The sequence below is a fragment of the Haliaeetus albicilla genome, chromosome 4, assembly GCF_947461875.1.
Source record: "Haliaeetus albicilla chromosome 4, bHalAlb1.1, whole genome shotgun sequence".
Taxonomy (NCBI): Eukaryota; Metazoa; Chordata; class Aves; order Accipitriformes; family Accipitridae; genus Haliaeetus; species Haliaeetus albicilla.
This window is the reverse complement of record NC_091486.1, coordinates 30,399,724-30,421,525: the sequence shown is the minus strand read 5'-3', so window position 1 is coordinate 30,421,525 and position 21,802 is coordinate 30,399,724. Positions and strand designations below refer to the sequence as shown.

Genomic DNA, 21,802 nt, shown 5'->3' with positions numbered 1-21,802 from the left:
CTACCTTCTGTTGTTAACCACCTACATTTATGTGTCTGTACCCAGCCCCCAAAAGGAAGGGTCTTCATGGCTGCAGAAAAAAGCCTGAAGATAGGGGTACTAAAGTCATTAAAAACAAAATTTCTTTTTGAGAAAACTATAAAGCGCACACTATTTCTGGGATTCCACCTGAGCTTGATCAATATGAATGAAGCAGAGGTCTCCCAAAAAAGCAGCTTGCATGGAAATGGGTAAGAGATTCTTTGTGCAATCTTAATGATTTTGAGAGAGCCGTTTCCCCTGTGAATTGCTGTAGGAGTTTGCACCCCTTCCCCCAAGCTCAGCAGAGGCAAGAACATATGACTATCCTCATGTAAGGTAGTGCAGTGTTAATAATGCTGCTGTATTGATCAAACTGGGCTGCTTTGTCACCAGGGACAGCTGGCAGGATTTATTCTGACTCTGAAGGCTGTGCCTCCTAAAGTGCATTTTCCAGTCCTTTCACTAGGCGAAGGGTGTGTTGTGCTTTTTGTCTTAGCCTGCAGGAGCAACGCTTTCAAAAGATTGTATGGTGTCCCACCGTCCGCTGCCTCTATCATTTCTGCTCTCAGGGCTCCCACCTCACTCCCACTCAGAGCTGGATGGGTCTCAAGATCTTGTTGCAGCAAGATCCAGTTGTTTGCCCTTGGAGGCTGTAATGTGGATAAACACAGGGTGACGGGAACAGGAGAGGCTTCCTCTTTGCTTAGAAAGTGAGCAAAACATCAGTAAGAAAGCAGCGTAGAAGCAAAAACATGTGCAGGGCGGTTTTGTTCCCCCCCTGGCTGATACTCATGACCTTGTTAAAAAGATCAGTCTGCTTCAAAGACTGCACGTGGTCATTTTTAAGTGTAGGGAGAAACCGAATGTGGCTTTTATTTTTCCATCTGATAAATTGCCAGTTGCAGGTTTTACTTACAGAACACTCTGAGTAGTCTGAGAAGAACACGATCACCTTGATATTATATTTATGAGTAAAAATGGTATGAGGCAAAAAAAGCTCTTAGCTCACATGTAAAGAAGACTTTTAATGCAGTTTTTGCTTCCAGGAATGCACCATTACTCATGGCAGGGAAGGGACACATTAGCAGGCTTGACAGACAGGAGGGCTGAAATGCCTAGGGGCACTCAGGGGCTCGCGGGGCAATTTGACATCATGCTTCTTTGACAGGTGTCGTGAGCTTGGTGCTGGGTAGTGATGGGACATCTGCAGAGCAGGGAATGGTTAGAGACATTTGAAATGGAGAAAAACCCCTGAACCTTGCTCTGGTGATGGTGGGAGCACCTCTGGGGCACTCTGAGACCCACGTGCTCAGAAGTGCTGCAGTGTATTCTGCAGGGGCTCAGGGTGGCAACCAAGTCACAACTCATGGCTGGAAAATTGTCCCCTGAATGTGTAGGCTGCCAGTAAGTGCCGGCTATAGCTAAAGAAGCACGGTTTGAGTGCATTCCTCTCCCTTTCTGAGTCCCAGTTCCAGGACTGCTGGGTCTGAAGCAGATCCCTCCAGCAGCCCCGGCCACCACAAGGCATTTTGGCTCTCGCTTCAGCTCTGATATCATGCAACCGCTTGGGAAGCACAACTGCTTGGGAAGCGCAACTGCTTGGGAAGCAGAGCTGGCTGGAGGCGAAGCAGGAAAGTGCTCCCAGGAATGTTCCCTGCGAAGCAGAGACTCAGCCTGTGGTCTCTCACGCGGCTCCTCCTCTCCCAGCATAAAGGTTACCTTTGTATGTTTATAACCAAAATAAAATTGCAGCTCCTGAAAACTATAATTTGTACTTGGGGGAACATAATGTTTGTGTTTAGCTATTGCAGGGATTGTACCAAGGCACAGTGACAGAGGTCTGAAGCGTTTGGGATGACGATAGCTGGCAACAGACTCCGCCTTTGGGGGCTACTAAAAACAGATTTAGTTAAGCAGTATCCATGATGAACAAAATGCCAGGGAGGACTGGTTGTACCGTGAGGAAGAGGACTCCCCTCCTGCAGCAGGAGAGGCTGTCCTTCCTCAGTTCCCGCTCTTCCCCTTCCCACAAACCAAGCCAAGAGAGCCTGGCTGTGGTCTTCCAAACTGTGACACTGGAGACTTCCATCCCATCTCAGAAAGACAATAGAGGGAAGGAGTGGTATACAGCCAACCCACAAAGGCAGGCTTATCTCTGGAGATGCTATATAGGCTTAAATAGACTGGAAAAGGGAAATGGGGGAAAATAGGACACTTAAGGTAAACTAACTACATTTTTTAAACGTCTGAGTTGGAAATATGCCAGATAACATGTCCACTGTTGGGATTATAGTGACTACAATATGTTTCCTCTTTTCCTTGTTGGTAAGTGGGTTTTGTTTGTTTCCTTTCTGGAGAGTGGTGAGGGAGAGGAGGAGAGGTGAGGCAGGAGAGTTCCCTGCAGCGCATGTTTGGTAGCGCGCTGGAGCTGTCTGTGGCAGTTTAATGGGTAAGGCTGTGGTGCCGTGAACGTGACATCTTCTAATTCCCGACATCATCACTTGGGCCTTCTTGTCTCAGGGAAAGACGCAGTGTTGAGTTTCCTTTGGTTTGCTCAAAGAGGATACTTAGGGATGGGGCTGGAAAGCTGAAGGCCTCACAGCCAGCCTCTCAGCAGCATGGGTGCAGGCAGAAGGGATGCTAAAAACCTTGCCAGCAGAGAGTTGCCCTCATCCGGTATCATCTCCGCAAGGTGGTGCTGAGTGCTGTGTTCGGTTATGTACCTGGAATTAATTTGGGAACCCTCCCCATTAATTTTTGGGGGAAAGGTGCCAACATAAACTTGAGGTAGGGTCTGGTGATTTTGCACAGTATTCTCCAATACATTTCCAGGGATATTTTGCCAGGAGAAACAGAAGGTTTAAGAGAGAGCATGAAAAGGGTGAAAAGGGACAGTGTCTTGCCTTGACTGTGAGACTCCTACACAAGTAAAGAGTGTTGCTGAGGAGATGCAGTGTGAAGAAACAAGGGAAGGAGAGGGTGCTTGTAGGGGAAGAGAGGCTGAAAAGAAGAGCCTTTCTGAGGTCCTAGAGTCAGACAGGTTTCTGAGCAGGGCTCAAACAGGTCCCATCCCATCTTCCACCTCCTTCAGGAAGAGTAGAGTTTCTCCTGGCCTCTGTTTCTCCTGATGCTTCATCACAGCGCCCGGGCTCTGCTTTTCACCAGCCTGCTTAGTGTAACAAAGTACCACCCTTCGGGCCTTTCTGCATTGTAGTCTCTGCAGACTCCCCATTCAGGGCATTTCTATGAAGGCATGTCATGATGGCTTATCATATAGTTAGCTCCTCTAACAAAAGACAGTCTTGTGCACAGAAACATCTTGAATTAACCATGGTGGCTGCTTGGATGCTGGGAAGTCATTGTATCTTCCAGGAACACCAAGACATTGCATTCCTTCTAGGCTATTTTCTGGCTGCTTTGCTATTAATAACTTTGTCCTGAAATAGCACTTTCATATTGCAGCATATTAAAATCCATAACAACTGGGTGGGTGTCTACAGTCAACAGACCGAAGAAAGTGAGCCAGCACGAGAGCTGTGGTTGTGTAAATTGGCTCATAGAGGTGTGCTGACTCTGAGTAGTTGGTGATCTGACCTGCTGAGCTTTCTCAAGTCGATAAATGGCAGGGCTCTTAATGGGATCTCCTGGCTTCCCATGCCATACTGCAGCTGGTAGCTGTACAGCCTACTGGAAACCGCGCTAACGCGAGGCTGGTCTCGTGATCCTTTCATGAGGAGTGAGCAGTGCCGTGTCCAGTTCTGACAGTGCACCTTGAGTTGCTAATGGTATCCACAAAAGGCCCTGCCAGATCTCCTTTTTGTTTGATCTAATGCATTTTGGGGATACAGGTCTCCTCAGATGCCTGTGGGCAGTTGCTTGGGTTGCTGCTGAGCAGCTGGGCCAATACAGGCAGGCACTTTACCAATGTGCTCTAGCAAATTGCTTTTAAAGAGGACTGTGCTGCTTTTATCAGGGTGCGTAGCAGCCCAAGAGCACTGCCTGGGAGATTTGAGGCTGATCAAAATCCCGTGTGGCGAGAGTTTTGGAACAACTGCCTTGGCAAAGCAGTGTAGAAAAGAAAAGCAATGGAAAACACCCTTGGCTCTAAGGGAGCATCCTTTGGAGGGCACCTGGCTTTTGTGTGAGAGGCAAGTTTACCTGCAGTGGGACATTCAAGTGTGAAGGCTGTTGTTTCTGTGCATAGATGATGAAAACTCTGGCCTAGGAGTGGCAGAAACCAGTTTGTGAATATCTCCATATAGACTGCTCAAATTTAAAAAAAAAAAAAAAGAGAGAGAAGAGAAACAAATCCAAGTATCAGAATGTCTGAAGTGGTGTTGTTTTCAAATTCTTCCCATTTTTCCATTTTGGTCACATTGTTCCTAATAAAGTAGACAAGGTTTGTAATATAAAATAACCATCTCCAGCCGTCAAAGAACATGTCAAATTCTGCTTCACGTAAACCACAGAGTTAAATGGCGCTAATCAGCAGCAGAATTTCATGGAGTTTGAGTGTTGGCAATGTCCTCAGCTGATGTAAACAGGAACCATGAAATCAAGGCTGCTCTGTGCTGATTTACCCCAGCTGAGAATCCGGCTGTGCTTCCCATCGCTTTGTTTCCAGTCTGAAGTTTTTTTCTCGATGCAACGGTGAAACTCAAGCCTGTTGTCTTCTCTTTTCCTTGCCCAGACTGGCATATTTATCACAGTAGCACATGCATCTTCTTGCTCTTGTAAGATAACAAATTGCCCAAATGATTTAAAAAAAAAAAAAATCAAATTAAAAAGCAGCAAGTGGCTTTTTGCAAATGTGCTTGGACAGTTGCTGTGCTCATGTTAAAGTTTAAACTTCAGCCAAAGAGCCCATTGCTCCCTGCATGGCTGGAGGCAGGTTTTGGTCCTATATGTTTATTATCATTTAGAAATTATATAAATGCTCTTTTATTCTTTTTTGTTCTGTCCTTACTCTACAACGCGTTCCCCTCCTTCCTCCTGCTTCCTGTTTCCCAGACAGGTCCCCACCTCTTCCTCCCCACAGCCAAAAATAATACAAAAGGGAACATACAAAAGGTTTTTTGAGCCATGAGATGTGATAATGAATGGGCATCATGTACAGGGTAGATACAGTAGTCCCAGCACAGAAATGTTGATCACGCAAAGTCAAGATGAGGAATTGCATGTTTTTGGGTTAGGAATTCAGTGTTATGCATCCTCTTGTTTAATATGTTTTTAGGTCAGAGCAGAAGAGATGACTCACAACCCAGGACTCTTATGAAATGTACCATATATTGAGTGTATTGATCACATCTCTTCTCCAGGTTTGATTTAATAATCTAATTGTGAAGAATTGTGCTTACAAATATGCTGTTGCCTGAGAGTGCACGAACACAACTGGTGTATACATTTGTGTCAGCTGCTGAGGAGGAAATGTTAAGCTCTCTCTGGATGTTAATGAAACATCTCTAAAGAGTACGTTTTTTCATTCATGATCCTATCCAGAGTAATTACAAGGAATCCAATTCTGCTGTGTAACCCCACTGCAATAATTTGTAAGGATGAATCTTAATTGAGGATCGAGACCTAAAATATTGCTCTGCTTTGTACATTCCACAGCCGTCAGCATTTGCTCTTACATATCCATTTCCTGTGAGAAGTTTACCACACTCTGGGGCATGCTTTGAACCTGATCCTTTGATTTCGGTGGGAGCTAGGACTGGCAATTCAAGGAGCTAATTGTGCCTTTTCGCTATGTATAATGCTAAACTAAAGCTGCTTCCAAACCAGGCGGCAACAGGTTAAATACACACTTGATGAAGTTTGGAGAAAAGTTTGCAGTGAGGGCCACTAGCCAGCTCACTCAAAGCCATCCAAGGTTGTTATATAAATAAATGATCTCTCCAGAAAGATTTTGAAACACACATTATGTATGTACCGTTTCTCAAATGGTCATTGTATGGCTACTTGCTGTCTGGACTGCATGGCAGCGTGCAGGGCATGTGCTGGTGTACAAGCACACATGGGTTTTATCATGTTTTTATACTAGCACAATGGGCTGCCTGCACTTTTGAATTCTTGATTTGACTATCCTTAATCCTTTGCTGACATTGATGCTATTTTTTGTTGTTGTGACCGGCTGCAGATATTTTTTCTATCTTTATTAAACAGTCAAAAAACCCCAAAGCCCTCCAAAGCCCTGGTTCAGTGTTTGCAGATTTCTTTCATCCTTTTTTTTTATCTAGATGCCTATCAAATTCAGCCACGCTTAGCTGCAGTCCTTTGTTCAATATCTCACAACCAGTGCACTGAAATTCTCTATGCTTAGAGTCCAAATACCACAGATTTTTAGTGAACAAATTTGGGTTGTCCATTTAAAAGAGTATTTGTTAGATAAGATATGTTTCATTATCACTAAGTTTGGGAACAAATCTTGATTTTGACTCCTTGGTTAGGGTTATGGGTTCAGACTTTTTTTCTGTTTGAGACATTTGTTTTACCACCCATTTCTGCTGGTGAAAATTGCTAATTTATGGCAAAATTGGGTTTGATCCTTTGAGCTTTAGAGGCTGATCAAAGTCTTTGATAACCCTTGTTACATCATGCCCCAGAGCAACAGGAAAATGGCTTGTGTTTATATGAAGGTAGTGATTCTGTCCTTTAAGTAAATCTGCAGAACTTTTTACATTAAAATGTATCTTCGCTGAATTCAGTTGTGGCTTCTGATTTCAGTATCTTTTATGCTCTGAAGAAAAATGCTGTGGAGAACATCCAGAGAGAAAGCCATCTGTGCTGTGGTAGGAGAGTGTTCATTGAGAGTGCTGTTGTGCATGAGTAACAGTGAATGGCTGGTTTGGCTAAATACATTTCCTTAAAGGTTCATTCTTTGGGCAGAGACCAAGGGGGAAAATGGGCACAGGCCATTATTATACTGAAGAAATTTGCAAACAGAGGTTTGAGTCCTGCGTAGCGTAGTCAAGAGTTAATAGACTTGTCCATTGCAGACTCTGGTGGCTGGTGAGGCCCATTCTGCCAGTGTTAGAGAGGACTAGCCTGACAGCTCAGGCATATGGTGAAGTTACCACAGGAAAATGAGTCTTTGCGTATCAGATGATCTTTGCTGACTATGTGTGTGTCTGCTTTTTGCTCTTGGCAAAAGCCTGTTTGTTGAGCATACAGTTAACTTGATTTGCTTCATATATACAAGGGATTAAGAACATGCATGCAGGTATTTACAACAAGTTAGCTGTCATTAAGTATCTTATTGTTGTACCTGTGAAGTGGTTTTAGCTGTCTTTTTTTTCAATGAGCTATATAACACGTAGGCAAGATGTGCTGGCACATGACTAGGAGTTTTGTCTTAAATCCTTTGCAATAGAAATGATTTGCTATTGCCTGAAACCTTTTCTTACTATTCATTCATTTCAGACTGCGGTTTTCCCATTTTCCCAAGTGTATTTTGCAAAACTACTTATTTTAATACTAAAATTCTGTTTATTTTATGCTGTCCCAAATGTTAAGCTTCTGATGTGCTGCAGCTTTTTGACAACTAGCAACTGCCCAGTAGAGGTTGCCAAGAGGAAAAGCTGGAGGTTTTGGCAGCTGGGTGGGAACAGATGACAATCTTGGAATAGATGGGCAAGAGTATTGGGTTTTGTTGTTGTTCAGGAAGTAATGAAGGCTTTTGGCAGTGGGAAGAAGATGCATCTTTCAAACCTTGTTTTAGGGTTAAGGACAAAAAGAGCATGGTATTTCAGGAAAGGCAGGTGGGTTTTGAATCTCATTCCTCTTAACTTCAGGGCTGCCCCACAACATCCAGTTGGGTATCTGCCTCTGGCATCAGTAATGCAAGTGCCACCGTAGCTCAAAGCTTTCACTGTTCTGCTGAAGAATTAAATATTGACACTCGGCACGGGACCTGGTGCCGCTGTTTGCTCTGAGCTTGAGTGAACTGCAGTGACACTGACCTTAGAATTATTGTTTTGGGTTGCTTTCAGGTTGAGGATGCTTTCTCTTCCTTTGCAGTTTTGAGACTGCCACAATTATTTAAAGTTAGAGTTGAGGCCCCTTTTTTGCATGCCAGTGGAAAGCAATGGCGTCATGATGGAGGTTGGAATTTGACCTTCACTATTGCATGTATAATTCTGCATTGCTCGTATAAATTATGCTGCAAAGAGAATCCTTTCAAGTATTGTAAACAGAGCTGGTAGATCAGACCTGCTTGTCAACCACATTCGACATTTTCATTCTCTGTCACAGCCTGATCTAAGTATCCAACTTCTTAATTAGGTTTTGGATAACTTCCAAGATCGGTGCTTGATGTCCAATTATATCTGCAGTAAAATGGCACTTAGAAGTAACTAGCACTTCCAGATAAGGACTTCCCATGATCTGCTAGAAAAATTCAAAATCAAGATGTTATAAAATACTTCAGCATCAATAAAACAGAGGAACCCAGTGAACGTGTTGATAAGGTGTCTTCCCTGACTTTCTGTCCTGAAATCATTATAAGTGTTTGGGCTTTGTTTTAGCCTTGGCAGAACTTTACTTTTGCAACATTGTCCTGTCTTTAGCTATGCAAAACAGCCAGGGATTTGAGTGCTGTAAAGACTTCACAGCACAGGCAGGTGCTTCTGAAGTGGCCTGTGATTTTTCAAGAGCTTGTATGTATGGGTCAAATTCTGATGCACAACATGGCTGCCAGTTGAGACCAGTTCTCGCAATTCATTGGAGCAAGTTTAGATTTATACCCTGGGAACTGAGAGTTCATTTGGGGTCATCAGTTGGAATTAGGTTTTCCAGAGCTGCCTGGACCTGAACCCAGATGACAAACTTGTGTCCCTGCAGAGGCTCCTGGCCTATGGGAACATCTTTCCTCCATCATTCTCTAAAGAGGAGACAGAGACATTGGGTACCTACACTGCCTTGAGACTTGGCACATTGATGATGGTGGTAGTCCCAGCTTTAGCCTTCCTGCTGGTTGCTCTCTGGGGGAGAGTGATGAAGTCAAACATCAGCATCATGAGTGGTGACTCCAGCTCCTTCATACCTAGATTTTGAATGTTCTGGGTTGCACTTTAACCTGGACAGCTGACAAGCACCCTAGAATTTAGGCTGTCTCAGCCAAACGGAGTATCTGCAAGTCTGGGAGGGATTGGGAAGTCTGGGGTTTGTCCTCTTGTTGTTGCAGTTAGTAGCAAAACTGTCTTGATTTCTGCTGGCTGCAGAATCAGGTGATTGCTAAACTGCTGAAAATCATACACATGTATCACATCTCTGCTCTCAGAGGCACACGCTGGGTTGCTCTTGCATTGCATTTCATAGTGGTGAACATACTCAATGTGTTTGGTAAATAATCTTTACTTTCAGTAGATGAGCTTTAGGTGAGCTCCAGAGGTAAGAATACAGGTAGATTAAAGGTCATACCTTTCTGAATTGACAGACATACTAACACTGAATTTCCCTGGATCAATGCTGCTGCAAGCTCTGAAGGGACTAACAAGAGGTAGGTCTTTACCAGGCATAGGACAGCACTACAGTTGCTGTCTTGTACTGTCTGAAGGATCTGGTGCTGCATGTGGAAGTGTCATGGTGTGCAGTTTACATGTATTCTGCTGCTGTACGTGCCCCAGAGGACTGAGATGATAGTACACGTAGGGAGCGAAGAGATGTTACGAGTTACTGGTGCCTGGGCAGGAAACACACAGTGTTTCTTGCAGGTGATGGACATGTGCCTCTGTTTGGGAAGTGAGCCTTTTTGCAATTGTATCCAAAATTGAAAAATCAGACTGAGGCCTTGTTGGGATTGTCCACATGCCAGACTGCCATCCTTTTCTGGCTGGCTTTCTGCAAGTACATGGGGTCTTGCAAAGTCACGTCCTATTATTTGTCAGCCATGAATCATCATTTCTTTTAACTGGCTAAATTGAGGAGCAATGTGCAAGGAGAATGACCCTTGTTAATCAGGGCAGATGGGTTAAAGTAGTGGGTCACTTTTTATCCCTAGCTTGCGAAACTGGCTTGACAGCAAACAGCAATCTTAGGGATCTTCTTGTGTTCCTGAAGGGAGCCATCTTCCTCTCCCCATTGCAATTTTTGAAGTCTTTATTGCTGTAAATCCTACAGGCACTGGGTAAGAAAGTTTAATACCCACCAAGTTGCCTGCAATGTAGCACCCAAAGGATAGTCAGACTTAATGTTGCATGTGACACGTACTACATCCATCACACAAAGCTCCCCCTCTCTTGCATGAGTGGTTAAGGAGAAGCTGGACATCCAACAGAACTATGACAAGAGCAGCTTGCTCCTGTCTTAGGTGTCCTTGGACCATTTTCCTACTGGGCTGGTAGTGGAAGGAGGAGATCTACAGGGGTTTCCCATCATCTGAATCCAGCAGTTTGGGTTTGTATCTCTGTGGATAGTGGTCAATATCCTGCTGGTCCTGCAAGTTTTTGATGTGCTCCCAACTTCATGGGAATGGAGACCAAGAACTCTCCTGCCCCTCCTGACCGTCCACTGGGCTGGAGCGGAGACCTTGGTGGTCTCAGCCTGACTGGTTTCTCCAGGTCAGAGCTCGAGACAAGGAGGTGGGCTTAGCTGGCCTAAAAATTGCCTTGCCAGGGCAGGAGTGAAGAAAGCAGGCTGGTTTCAAAACCCTGCCTTACCACTCCCTGGGTGATTTGGGCCCGGAGGAGGGAAGGTCGGGTAAGGTACTTGGCAGAAGCTGGGAAGTGCATATGGGGAAAGACACTTTGTTTCTGCCGGCAATTGCCTGCTCTGGCAAATGCAGCAGCAGGTAGGGCGCTGGCGGGGGCTGAAGGAAGGGCTGTGGCTGTAACCCCTCGCCAGGCTTTGTCTGCCATGCAGATTAGGTGGAGGGCTTTTCTGGCTCAGCGTTGCTAGGCTCTTCCCCTCTATTGACTTGGTGGAGAGGCTCGGGGGGGTGGGAGGGAGGGACTGCATTATATTGTTTCTTTGAGTTGTTTTTTTCCCCACTCTATGGGGAGATGGGCTTGATCCACTGGTTTTGGATTTCAGAGGCAGAAGGCAAGACATGACCAGCTGGTGTCTTGAAATGGCACAGGTGCAATGGCTGCGGGAGGGGGGAGCCAGGAATAATTACAGGTTTCTGAAGCATCAGGCTTTGCCTGAAAAGGGCTCATCGAGAAACTGCTCTTTATGGAAAATTAATGGTGAAGCTGGAAAAAACTGTCAGGCCCACTATTGTTGTCTTGGGGTAGTGATGTCTTAAAGGAGCAGCACCTCCTGCTTGCCTCCCCTCCACGGGCAGCCTGGAGCCGGCACACAGCTTTCTGATCCCACAGCAATTGAAATGTCATGTCACTGTCATCAGATTTAATGGCCTTAAGTCCCTGTGTCTTTTTTTTTTTTTTTTTTCTCTCTTTCCCTTTCCACCCCTAATTTGTGATTATGCTTGCTCTTTCCTTTGGAAGCCTTTTATTTATTAGGTGCCTAAACCTGTTTCTCCCCACTGGATGAAGGCTAAGTGGGCCAAGAAGCCCAAATTACATGACATGGGGAATTCAAAAGCATGACCTCTCCTGGTGGTGGGGGTTATTCCTGAAACACTGTGGGGCATGTTGGAAAGCTGCTCCCAAAACCTGTTAGGATTCATCCAGGGAGAGACCAGATCCCCAGCTAAAGCTGTTCCTCACGGTTCCAGAAATGCACTTTAAAAAGAAAACAGAAAGGTTGCTTAAGGCATGTACTAGCTGATAAGTGTCCCACCTCCAGGCCTGCATGCAGACACATCATACATACAGTGTTATGCCTCTAAAAATAACCTACGTGCTAAAGTGTAGCATGTCACGCTTGCATATGTTGCTGTTCTATTGCTTTTTGTCTAAGTCCATCTCTACAGCTCAGGTCTATAATCGGCTGTTATTTTAAAAAGAAGCAACACATAACTGTCTGGCAGATTCCGTTGTGAACTCTGAAAGTCATCCCACCATATTGTATCTGCAACCAGCAGTGCTGGTTCCTAGGTACATTGAAAGTAATAATCTTGAGTTACCTGCCAGCTCCTAGAGAGCCGTGAGTGAGGCCTCTTTACACTCCTGTTGATGGGACCTTTGTAGCCAGAAGGCAGGAGTCTCTGTCTCTCCTCTGGTCATATGAAGCTTTTGTTTCTTGATCAGATGCTGGACTGTCCAGGCTGAGACATAGTTGGGTTGCAGCTCCCATAGGCTGAAAATTTTTGCCTAAAATCCCTTTCTTAATATCTCTAGAAGTGTTCTCTGATGAGTAGTTTTTAGAGGTTTCCAGAAAGTGTTAGTTAGAATGTCTCTTTCTCCAAGTCCTGTAAAATCGCAGTGGTGGTATTAAACCAGCTAGCCTTCCAGGCAGCGAGAAATGAAAAATAGCACTAATAAACTCCATTAAAAGCTCCTGAAACTACAGCAAACGGTTTTCTATAAACAATAAAAGTTTATAATGTTGGTTATGGAGAACACTGGGCAGTGTGATGGTGCCTGGAGGCTTTATTGGGGCTAGCTCAGGGCACCTCATAATAAGGTACATTCAAGTAGGAGGCTCAGCCCATCCTTGTGCTGATGATCACTGCTGTGGAGATGCAGGAACACGTTTTTATGTGGCAGCATCTTTGTAACTTCACCTACTTTTTAATAGGGTGCATGTGCATGTTTGTTTGCAAGTCTGGTGTCCTGTACCCAGGAAGCCTCGTTTGACCAGATGTGCCAAAAACCCTCTAAAACTGACAGTAGGTTCCTTTTTTCTGTCACATCTTTCCTTCTCTCAGTCCCTTTAAACAAGCTGCGGTGTCACTGGAAGTTGTTCTCCATCTCCTATCTTAAAATGCTACACTTCAGAATTGTGCTGTTTTAGGAACAGATTGGGTCCCAGCCAACTATGCTGACTTAAATTTGGAGTGAAAGTTAAAGTTTGTGAAGGAAGCAGTTCTTTGGTGAGGTGACTTTTTGTTTGTATGTGGCCAGGCAATGGGGCCATTAGAATAGTTTCATGTGCAAGTGACCGTTGGTCAGATTATGCTTAAAATTGGGAAGGGCCTGGTATCCGTGGAACAATGTACAGACTTTCATGAAAATGTAGTGGATGCCTTCTGGTTGTTGTATCTTCACTTCTACCATAATATCTGCTACTGTATGTGGATATTCCCACACTCTGTCTTGGAGCAGCATCAAACAAGCCAAATCCTCATGTGTCCCAAAATGTGACCATCTCGTGAGAAGGTGCTGGTGTGCATGAGTGCTGTCTCTGAATCGCTCTGGGCCACACTGTTCTCCTGCCCTAGGTGGGAGCTATGCTGTAATGTCTGTCTAACAGTGGTTTCTCTCCCTCCCCTCTCCCTTCCCCTCCTGCAGACATGCCTGGAGTTGGAGCGATACCTTCAGACTGAACCGCGGAAGATCTCTGAGACCTTTGGTGAGGATTTGGACTGCTTCCTTCATGCCTCCTCAGCACCAGATGCAGAGGACAATATCCGACGGCTGGATCCCATCCTTTTACCAGCGGAGACGAGTACGTGTGACAAAAGCGCCAACATGGACATTATCCTCTCACGGGACAAGCTGCTGTCTGAGACGTGCCTCAGCTTGCAGTCCACCAGCTCTTCCACAGAAGGCTACACAGCCGTCAACCAGGCCCAACTCAATGCAGTAACCTCATTAACGCCCCCTTCCTCTCCAGAGCTCAGCCGCCACCTTGTAAAAACCTCACAAACTCTCTCAGCGGTGGATGGCACAGTGACGTTGAAATTGGTGGCCAAGAAAACTTCACTCAGCTCCGTGAAAGTGGGTGTAGCAACAGCAACCGCGGGGACGATAAAAAGCGGGCACAGTGACAGTGAACAAGGAGGTACAGGGGCAGAAGCATCCCCAGAAAACAAGAAGAGGGTTCATCGCTGTCAATTTAATGGGTGCCGGAAGGTTTATACAAAGAGCTCCCACTTAAAGGCTCACCAGAGGACTCATACAGGTACTTGTGTAGGATGCTTCTCTCATCTTGTCCTCCCGCCACCTAACCGTAACCATCTCCTTTTATTCTCATTTAGAAAAGAAAATCTGTGAAACAGGGCAGTAGAAAAATACGGTAGGCCGGCAAATGTACCCAGTATTCAATAGAACAGAGTAGTTCACCGTCTACCATTAACCTGTTAGGGTTTCATATGTCCTATAGGGCTTGATGCAGAGTAATTTTAAGATACCTAAGGGGTGTACATGTATCATTCATGTTAAAACTGTGGGCGTGCCAGTTTGGGTTTTCGGTACTCACTTCCCCAAGACAACTTTAAAAATGTTAATTTTAGTTGAGTGTTAATTGCTTCAAACAGAAAATAGCATGGGTAGGTTTTTGCTGCCTTTTGTATGGGGGGAAGAGAAAAATGTGTTTCAGATCTGAGATATGCAGTTTAGGAATAACATGTGTGTGAGAGAGCATGTGTGTAGATGCAGATGTGTAGGTACGCAGATGCACGTGCCCTTGAGATACTCAGGATCTTGGACTTCTCTGGTGATAAAATACAGTGAGAACAAATGAAAGAATGACATGGAGTTTGAATGGAATAGTGCAGGTAGAGAGGGAATAGGATGTATGGAAAGATGTCAGGCTGTTATTTTGGGTAATATTTACTAGTATTGCATATAAGCTCTGCTGTATAAGCTTGTGAAGCATACCGAATTGGCTTAGGTTTGGATGTTCAGGATCCCCACTCTCCTGTCATTTGTTCATAGTCCTGTCATTTGTTCATAGTCCACAGTAGCTTTTCAGCTGGTATTCATTGGCAGTAATAGCGGTGCAGTTCGCACGCGTTGCTGCTTTGTTCTAAGCTTCACATGTGATGAGAGATGATAAATTCCCATTAGCACTGTCTTATCATGTGATTATTCTTGTTTCCAGAGGGATTGCTGTAATCAGTTTTCTCAATTTTACAGTAAAATGTGTGGTCTCTTACGATAACTGCACATTTAATTCATGATCTTATCATGGAGGCAGATTCCTAGAAGCGAGGTTGTTCTTGCAAGGTAGAAAATAACATGTTGGACCAGTGCAGTAAATCAAACAAATGTGTGGGTTGTTAAGAGAGCTGCATCCATCAAATACTAGGCAGCCCCGTAAAAGTTACATGGTTTGAAGTATAAATCATATTAAGACATGAAAGGCATTGGTTTTGATCTTTTTGTATGGGCTTTCTAGTGCTTTTACTGGGGATAGCCACCTTGCCAGGAGTGACCTCACTTGTGATCCAGTGATTTGAAAGCCAGTGAAAGTAGTGCAGTCATTTTAAACTCTGCAGCAATGTGGTCAGGAGGCTCCTCATAGCACCAGTGCTGCTGTGAGGCTGGCCCCCATTGGGGCTGCCCGGGGGGATGTCCCAGCCAAGGCCTTCCATCAGTTGACGGGGCTCCCGTGGAGGCACAAATGCAGAGCGTGAGAGCTGTTGATGCAGTGGTCTTGCCTGTTCAGATGTGACCCCTGCATTCCTCCTCAAGCTGGAAGTGATGGGTCTTACACAGCTCTTCCTGAAGTTACTCAGGGATGTGACATGATCGCCTAGAAAGGGTGAACTTCGGAGTTCTTCTGGTTTTGTCACCCAATAGGTAGGGAGGTGGACAAGGAGTCCTGAGAGAGCACTTGCAAAAACCTCTACTCTTTCAACACCTCCACCCTTTGGAGTCAAAATCTTGCAAGATTTTGCATGCTTTTCAATGCAGCCTTAGGTCTGGTTGAATTTTGTATCTGAGGTCAAAACCTTTCCCCTCAGTAACATCTGCATGTGAAATCTTATGTTTTATAATTAATCCATGACGAAAAACATTTCTCACTGGCCCTCTGATAGTTCTGTTGAATAGCCTTAGACTGTACATAGTGCCATTGACATGTATGTGTCTGCCCATCCACAGCAGTGCTCAACATGGTGAGAAAGGCAAGTCCACCTTTGCTGGCATATGGGGAAGACCTGTATCAGATGATGAGACTGCAGCTGCCTGGGTGCGGTGCCCATACGTCCCACTCCCAGCACCTCACCTAGTGGGTTCAGCTACCCCTCTGATCTTGCCAGTTAAACCATCAGTGGTTTAACCAGTCCTTAAACCATTTACTATTGTGGGAGTGTACCTGTTTCCATCCACCGAGTCCTAAGCAGATAGCATAGGTTGTTAGGAAAGCAGGAAGGCAAAAGACAAGAGGGAATACAAACCTGGATGAACAGCTCTCCTGTCTCTGCAGCCATATAACCACCCTGCACCTGACCATATCCTAGCTGTGCATAGCTATGTATAAAGTGTGGTTTCATTTTGCAATGAGGACTGGATGCAGCCTTGTTGTTAAAATACATCTTTGATGCAGAACCTGGGAGCAGGTAGGCAAGTGGCTCCCATTTTTCTCTGTGGAAAGCAGATTGTCTAAATACCTTTGAACATTTACATCTTGGGAGCAATCTAAGTGAATCGAGGGGAGGGGTGTGATGGGCTTATCTAACTAGCTTATTTGAGTGCGAAGCACAAAGTCATTCAGACCCCCTCATCCTCCTTAAGTGCTCTGTTCCCTTAAAAAACACTGACCGTTGGATGCCTTAAATCAGAGCTGGTACAATCAAGACATTAAATCTGTTCACGCTGACCTCTGTAGTGAGGTTTCCCTGCAGGGAGCTCCAGCCTCCAGTAAAAGAGAGGGACAGAGAGGAATAGCTATGGAAACTTGGGACTGAATTACAAATGGCGGGGCTGCCTCCTTTCCCATGCATGCCTTCAGGGCTAGGGACAAGGACCCCTTTTCCCCATCCATGCTTTGTTTTTTTCACACCGTGAGCTGAGTGTGCTGTGGGTTGCAAATGCAGCCAGTGGTGGCAATGGCTAGTAGCCACTTGGCTTAGTCAGTGGCTGAGCCAGAGGGTCTGAAATGATTGCGAGATATTTTCCTTTGGCTGGTAGTTTGTTAGTATGTCATGCAAGAGCAGTCTGCCAGTGCGGGCTCTGTGTAAAAGGGTGTGAGTGCCCTGACAGACAAAGAGCTCTCAGTGTGGGGTTCACAGGCAGGGAGGCAGATGCAGGCTGGTCACCCAACCTGCACGTGCAAAGTCCACTTGCTAGATCAAAGGGATTTACTGCAGTGCATGAAAACAAGAAAACCATGGGTTGGAGAGCTGGGGGGTGGAAGTTGGCGGAAGGAGGTTGCATTCCTTTCGTTCGTATGTAAGGCTGACCAGACAGATGCTGGCTGGCGTTCCTCGCTGCTGTGTGATGAGCCAGGCTGGGCTGGAGGCAATACAGACTGATAGCAGCTTGCTAGATTGAAGACGATCTTCTCTTAGGGCTTTACTTTGCTGGGAACCCAGAGACGGTCAGACCCCACATTGCACTTGGTGCATCCCCCACATTAGTCTCCCACATCTCATCCATAAGAGAATCAGGACAGCGCTGTAAGGCCCATCAATGGTTGAACTGGTTATGAAACCACCTTCTGGATGACCTTTGGAGAGGGAAAAACAATCATCTGTGTGGGAGAGAATTTAATCTGGAAGGGAAAGGGAAAAACATTTTCTGGATGGAAAGGGAAATGAAAATATTTGACTGAATTCAAAGTAAGCTGGGGCATCTAAAGTGAAGGGTGTGTAAAGGAGCTAAGAGCAGTGGTCGGACTGACTGTCAGAGGGCAGCAAAGAAGTCACTCAGGGGAGAAATAGCGGCTCGGCCTGTAAACAAGAGGAAAAGGTAAGCTGTAGGTTTGGAAAGACCATGCTGCCAATGCGAGGGAGAGGCAAAAACATCTAAAGAAGGAGCCACCAGGACTGGCACGGTAATCCAACCCTAGCACATTCTCTCACAGTTATTCATGGAGCAGACATCAGTGCAAACAATGACATTTTGTCTCTTTTGAGAGACAGAAGTTTTCATCCAGCCTTCATACATGCATGGAGATGAATTGCCAATGTAATGGACAGTGGAGAGGGAAGGAATTTGAATGAGCCGAAACCCATGTATAGTCATCAGTACTTCCTAAATTAGAAAACAGGATATTGCTGGTGAGTGTCTTGATGCAAATTAGTCTAAGGGTGAGCTGGCCTGTGACCTATGGAAAGATTAGTCATGGGATGTGGCTGTGTCTCCCAGCTGAAAGACCTCTGGAGGAGATTTCTGTCTCCTGACAAAACCATTCCTATCAGCCTTCCTTGCAGTAACATACAGGGGAAAGTATGAGATGGCATGGGTGCTTTCTGCCCAGAGATAAAGCATCACATATAAACTGACGAGGAAATCCTTAAGATTGGGATAGTGATAAAAAATGACCCTTAGGGGGTTCTGCTGGGGTTTGCATTATGTGAGTATCAGAAGGTTTGGTGTTTTTTTCTTTATCCATCTAAAACCACGATCTGATACAACCTAAGCTCAAGTCTGAGAAACAGCAGTTGGGCACCTCACATCTATATTTAGGTTTCTAAAGCCTAAACAAGTGGGAAATACCCATGTAAATAGATGTTACGAGTCTACACACGATCTTCAGATAACACTTATTTAAGTGGAGTTTGTTTCACATTGTCAGGACATCTTATTTTAAATTATATAGTTCTTTGATCCAAAGTGCTGGGTGAGAGTAAGTAAAACAAACAAATCCACCCTGCAGGAAGACAAATTACTACATTTGCAAGAAAAAGACGAGAGACACAAGAGTAATAGAAAGGCCATTAATGAACAAGAAATTTTTTGAGATGAGACTTAAAACAACAGAGAAGAGTTTTCCCAAAGTGTTGGAGATAGAAGAGGAAACGTCCAGAATTTGGAAGCAATCGGAAAAGACCAAATTGAGGAGAGTAGGCTGGATGATAGATAAAGAAGATTAATACAAAGTAAAGGAATAATAGAGAAAATAAAGACTATCTGTGTCAGTGATACCACATGAATGGGAAGCTGCATTGCTGTATTGTGTTAGCGTGGTAGCACCCGTGAACAGAAAGCAAATGAAGAGAAAGAAAAGGCAAATAGTCAAGGATAGCACCAATTCTGCAGGATGCAAGATTTTGAATGACTTAGGGAAAAGCATTTGGGAGAACAGTATAGGTAGCGTAGGAGAAATGAAAGCCAAAGCCCAAGATTTTTTGGTGTACAGAGACACACGGCTTCGTAGCAAGTCCCCAGCTCTGTGTGCAGGGCTGAAACCTGACAAGGGCACATGGAGGGACATGGAAGATGGTGAAGCTCCCATGGCAGCAGCTGAAGCAGTGGGTGGATTTGCCACTGGAAACAAAAGCAAGGAAATTGAGGGAGGAGGCGAGTATGAGGAAGACCTTCATTCAGGGCTGGATTTGTTTTGGGGTACAGTTGCTTTATCAAATTGGAAAGATGTATTTTGTTGTGGGATTGTTTTGGTTTTTTTTTATTTTTGGAGGTAAAAACATAGCAAGAGTTTATCAAAGCTGATTAAAATAAGCCCAACCTGATCACGAGCTGTTTAAAACTTTCTGGTTTTGAAGCCTTTTAGCCATTTGGTCAGTTTGGAGGGGAGTGTTGTGATTTCACCGTGGAGAGCCAGAGCCTCACTTCATTATTATAGTGAGAGATTAGGCTGAGGAATTGAGCTTTGTGAACCTCCAGGCAGCAGAAGGACAGGCCCTGCCAAAAGCAGCCCTTGCCATTTAAAACACCGGCGGTGTTCATCCATTGCTTAGTTGCCAGCACCTGAATTCTCAGTCCTGTGTTTCTGCTCCATCATTTGCCAAATCAGTAGCACTGGACAGTCTCACTGTTTGGGTTTGAAAATGTAAATAGGTATTGTTTGTTTGCTTGTTTGTTTGTTTGCCATGTGAGACGACTTTTGGCACAAGGGAGGCCTAGCAAGTGATGTTTGCTGTCTGTTCAGCAGCTGCAGGAGGGAGAGTGTAGGTGCCTCCAAGTGTTAGGCAGGCTGCCTCGGTAAGGTGAGGAGGAGCCATCTCTAGTTTTTCATCTAGTGTTTTCTTTATACCCATCCAACCCTGAGCCCCCATGAGGCACCCGGCAGTGGGACAAATGATAGGGATCACAGAGAAAGACTCAAAGAAAATACTATCAACTTGTCTTCTGCTGATTTCCCCTTGTGTCACTGCTGTCCCACACTGGACACAAATGGCAGGTTAACAACGAGAAGCTATGATTTTCTTGTCCATTTGTCCAAAGCACTGGGACTTCTGAAGTATGTGAGGTCACATGAGGCCTGAAATCAGAGATGTGTGCTCAGAGATGCTGTTTTAGGCTAAGGTGGACCTGCTGGACAAGAAGGGCCTGAGCTGGCTGGGAGAGCTGAAGTTCTCTGGGCAGGAAAAGCCAAGTGTGCTACCTCTCATCTCAAAAGCAGGTGCTGGGTTAGGCTCTTCCTAAGCACAGTGTGGGCATTTGAGTCTGGGTCACATCTGGGAAAGCAGCCAGGAGCCTGGATGGACCTCTCCTAATCCAGAGCCTGGCTTTCACACCCTATGCGGACATGGTCCCGCATACCTATGTACCAGCAGCAGCAATTTGCAGGCGGGAGCAGATGAACTGCAAGGCTTCGTGGAAGCTGACCTAAATACAGTGGAGGCATCCACACTTCTGCTAAGGGTGGTGGGCTCCCAAACAAAACCATGGTCACCATGGTGTAGGTGGTGCCCACCATATAGCACAGACCAACTGTGGGTAGGGAGACCAACCAGGCCTGCATTAGCACCAGGAATAATGGCTGAAAAAAATGTACTTAAAGATAGCTAAAGGGCAAGCTTATGATGCAGAGAATGCAGGGTGGATTTAATGAATAAATTGTCTCTTTCTGTTTTGCTGCATTTTTGGAGAAAGTGTTTTCATGTCTTCAGAAAACTTCTGTCTAACACCACTCTCAAAAGCCAGTTGGTTACCACATGTCAAGCACTGAATGGTGATGTGCTGCAGTCGATTGAAATGAATGAGAGACAAGGATGTCAAGTGAGGGCAGTTTCAAAGACTAGTGCAGCCATTTCGGAAAGAGGAGGACAAAATACTACATGGGACCTGCTTTATCCACAAGTCTCTTGAGAGTGACCAAAACCTTTGTGTCACTGCAGAACCAAAATCTTTCCACTGGTCAGCTTTATACATGATAAGAAGGCTTAATAAGAATTAAAAGCCCTTAAAACACTGCAGGCCAGCTTGCAATCCCAGCAGACCCCGTTTGTAGGTAGGCACCCAAATGTTGTGTTGGGCAGATTTGGTGCTTGAAGGTGTCTGGCCTTCAAAACCCAGGACTGAAAACTGGGGCTGCAAAAACTCAGTGCTGAAAAAACATTTGTAGGCATGCTAGCTAAGCTAATGGTGACAAGCATGTGTTTCAAGATAAAAGCTGATCCCCAGCTGAGTTCTGAAAGAAAGGTGTCCTCACTGTATGGCAGTGCACATTCAGAGGCTTAGCGGATATTTATTCCTTCCTCCTGTACGTCTGGACTCTTACCACCAACAGAGAGAACTTTATAGATTAGCTGGACAAGTTTGCAATGTCATTCTAGTTTTTTTATGACGACCATAAGCGATCATTAGTGGACTAGAAGCTTGTATTAGTTCTTGGAAATGGATGTTATAAAAACACAGTACACATCTGCATGTACTTTTGTTCAGTATGTAACTGCATGGAACAGTGTTATGGTTAATTTTGCATAAACTTCCATTTGGATGTCTTCTTGTTGGTCACCTGTAACTTTGCAAATCTTTTCCTTCTTCAGAGTGAAATTTTCCACATTTGGTCTTTTTCCAGTGTGGTTCCTGGTTGTTATTTTGGAAGTTGGAGGAAAAATACTTGTTTTTTAGGGGAATGT

General features: G+C 45.0%; 1 protein-coding gene across 4 annotated transcripts in view; it reads left to right on the top strand.

Annotated features, from left to right (window-relative positions):
- KLF7 (KLF transcription factor 7) overlaps nucleotides 1-21,802 on the top strand; it is a 66,583-nt gene that overhangs the window by 17,456 nt on the left and 27,325 nt on the right. For all 4 annotated transcript variants that reach the window (XR_011324369.1, XR_011324367.1, XR_011324368.1 and 1 more), the window contains one exon: nucleotides 13,377-13,989. Coding sequence is in view for 1 of the 4 variants with exons in the window: in XM_069781706.1 (XP_069637807.1) it covers nucleotides 13,377-13,989 (613 nt within the window). In the remaining 3 variants the exon portion in view is untranslated. The remainder of the gene's footprint in view (nucleotides 1-13,376; nucleotides 13,990-21,802) is intronic.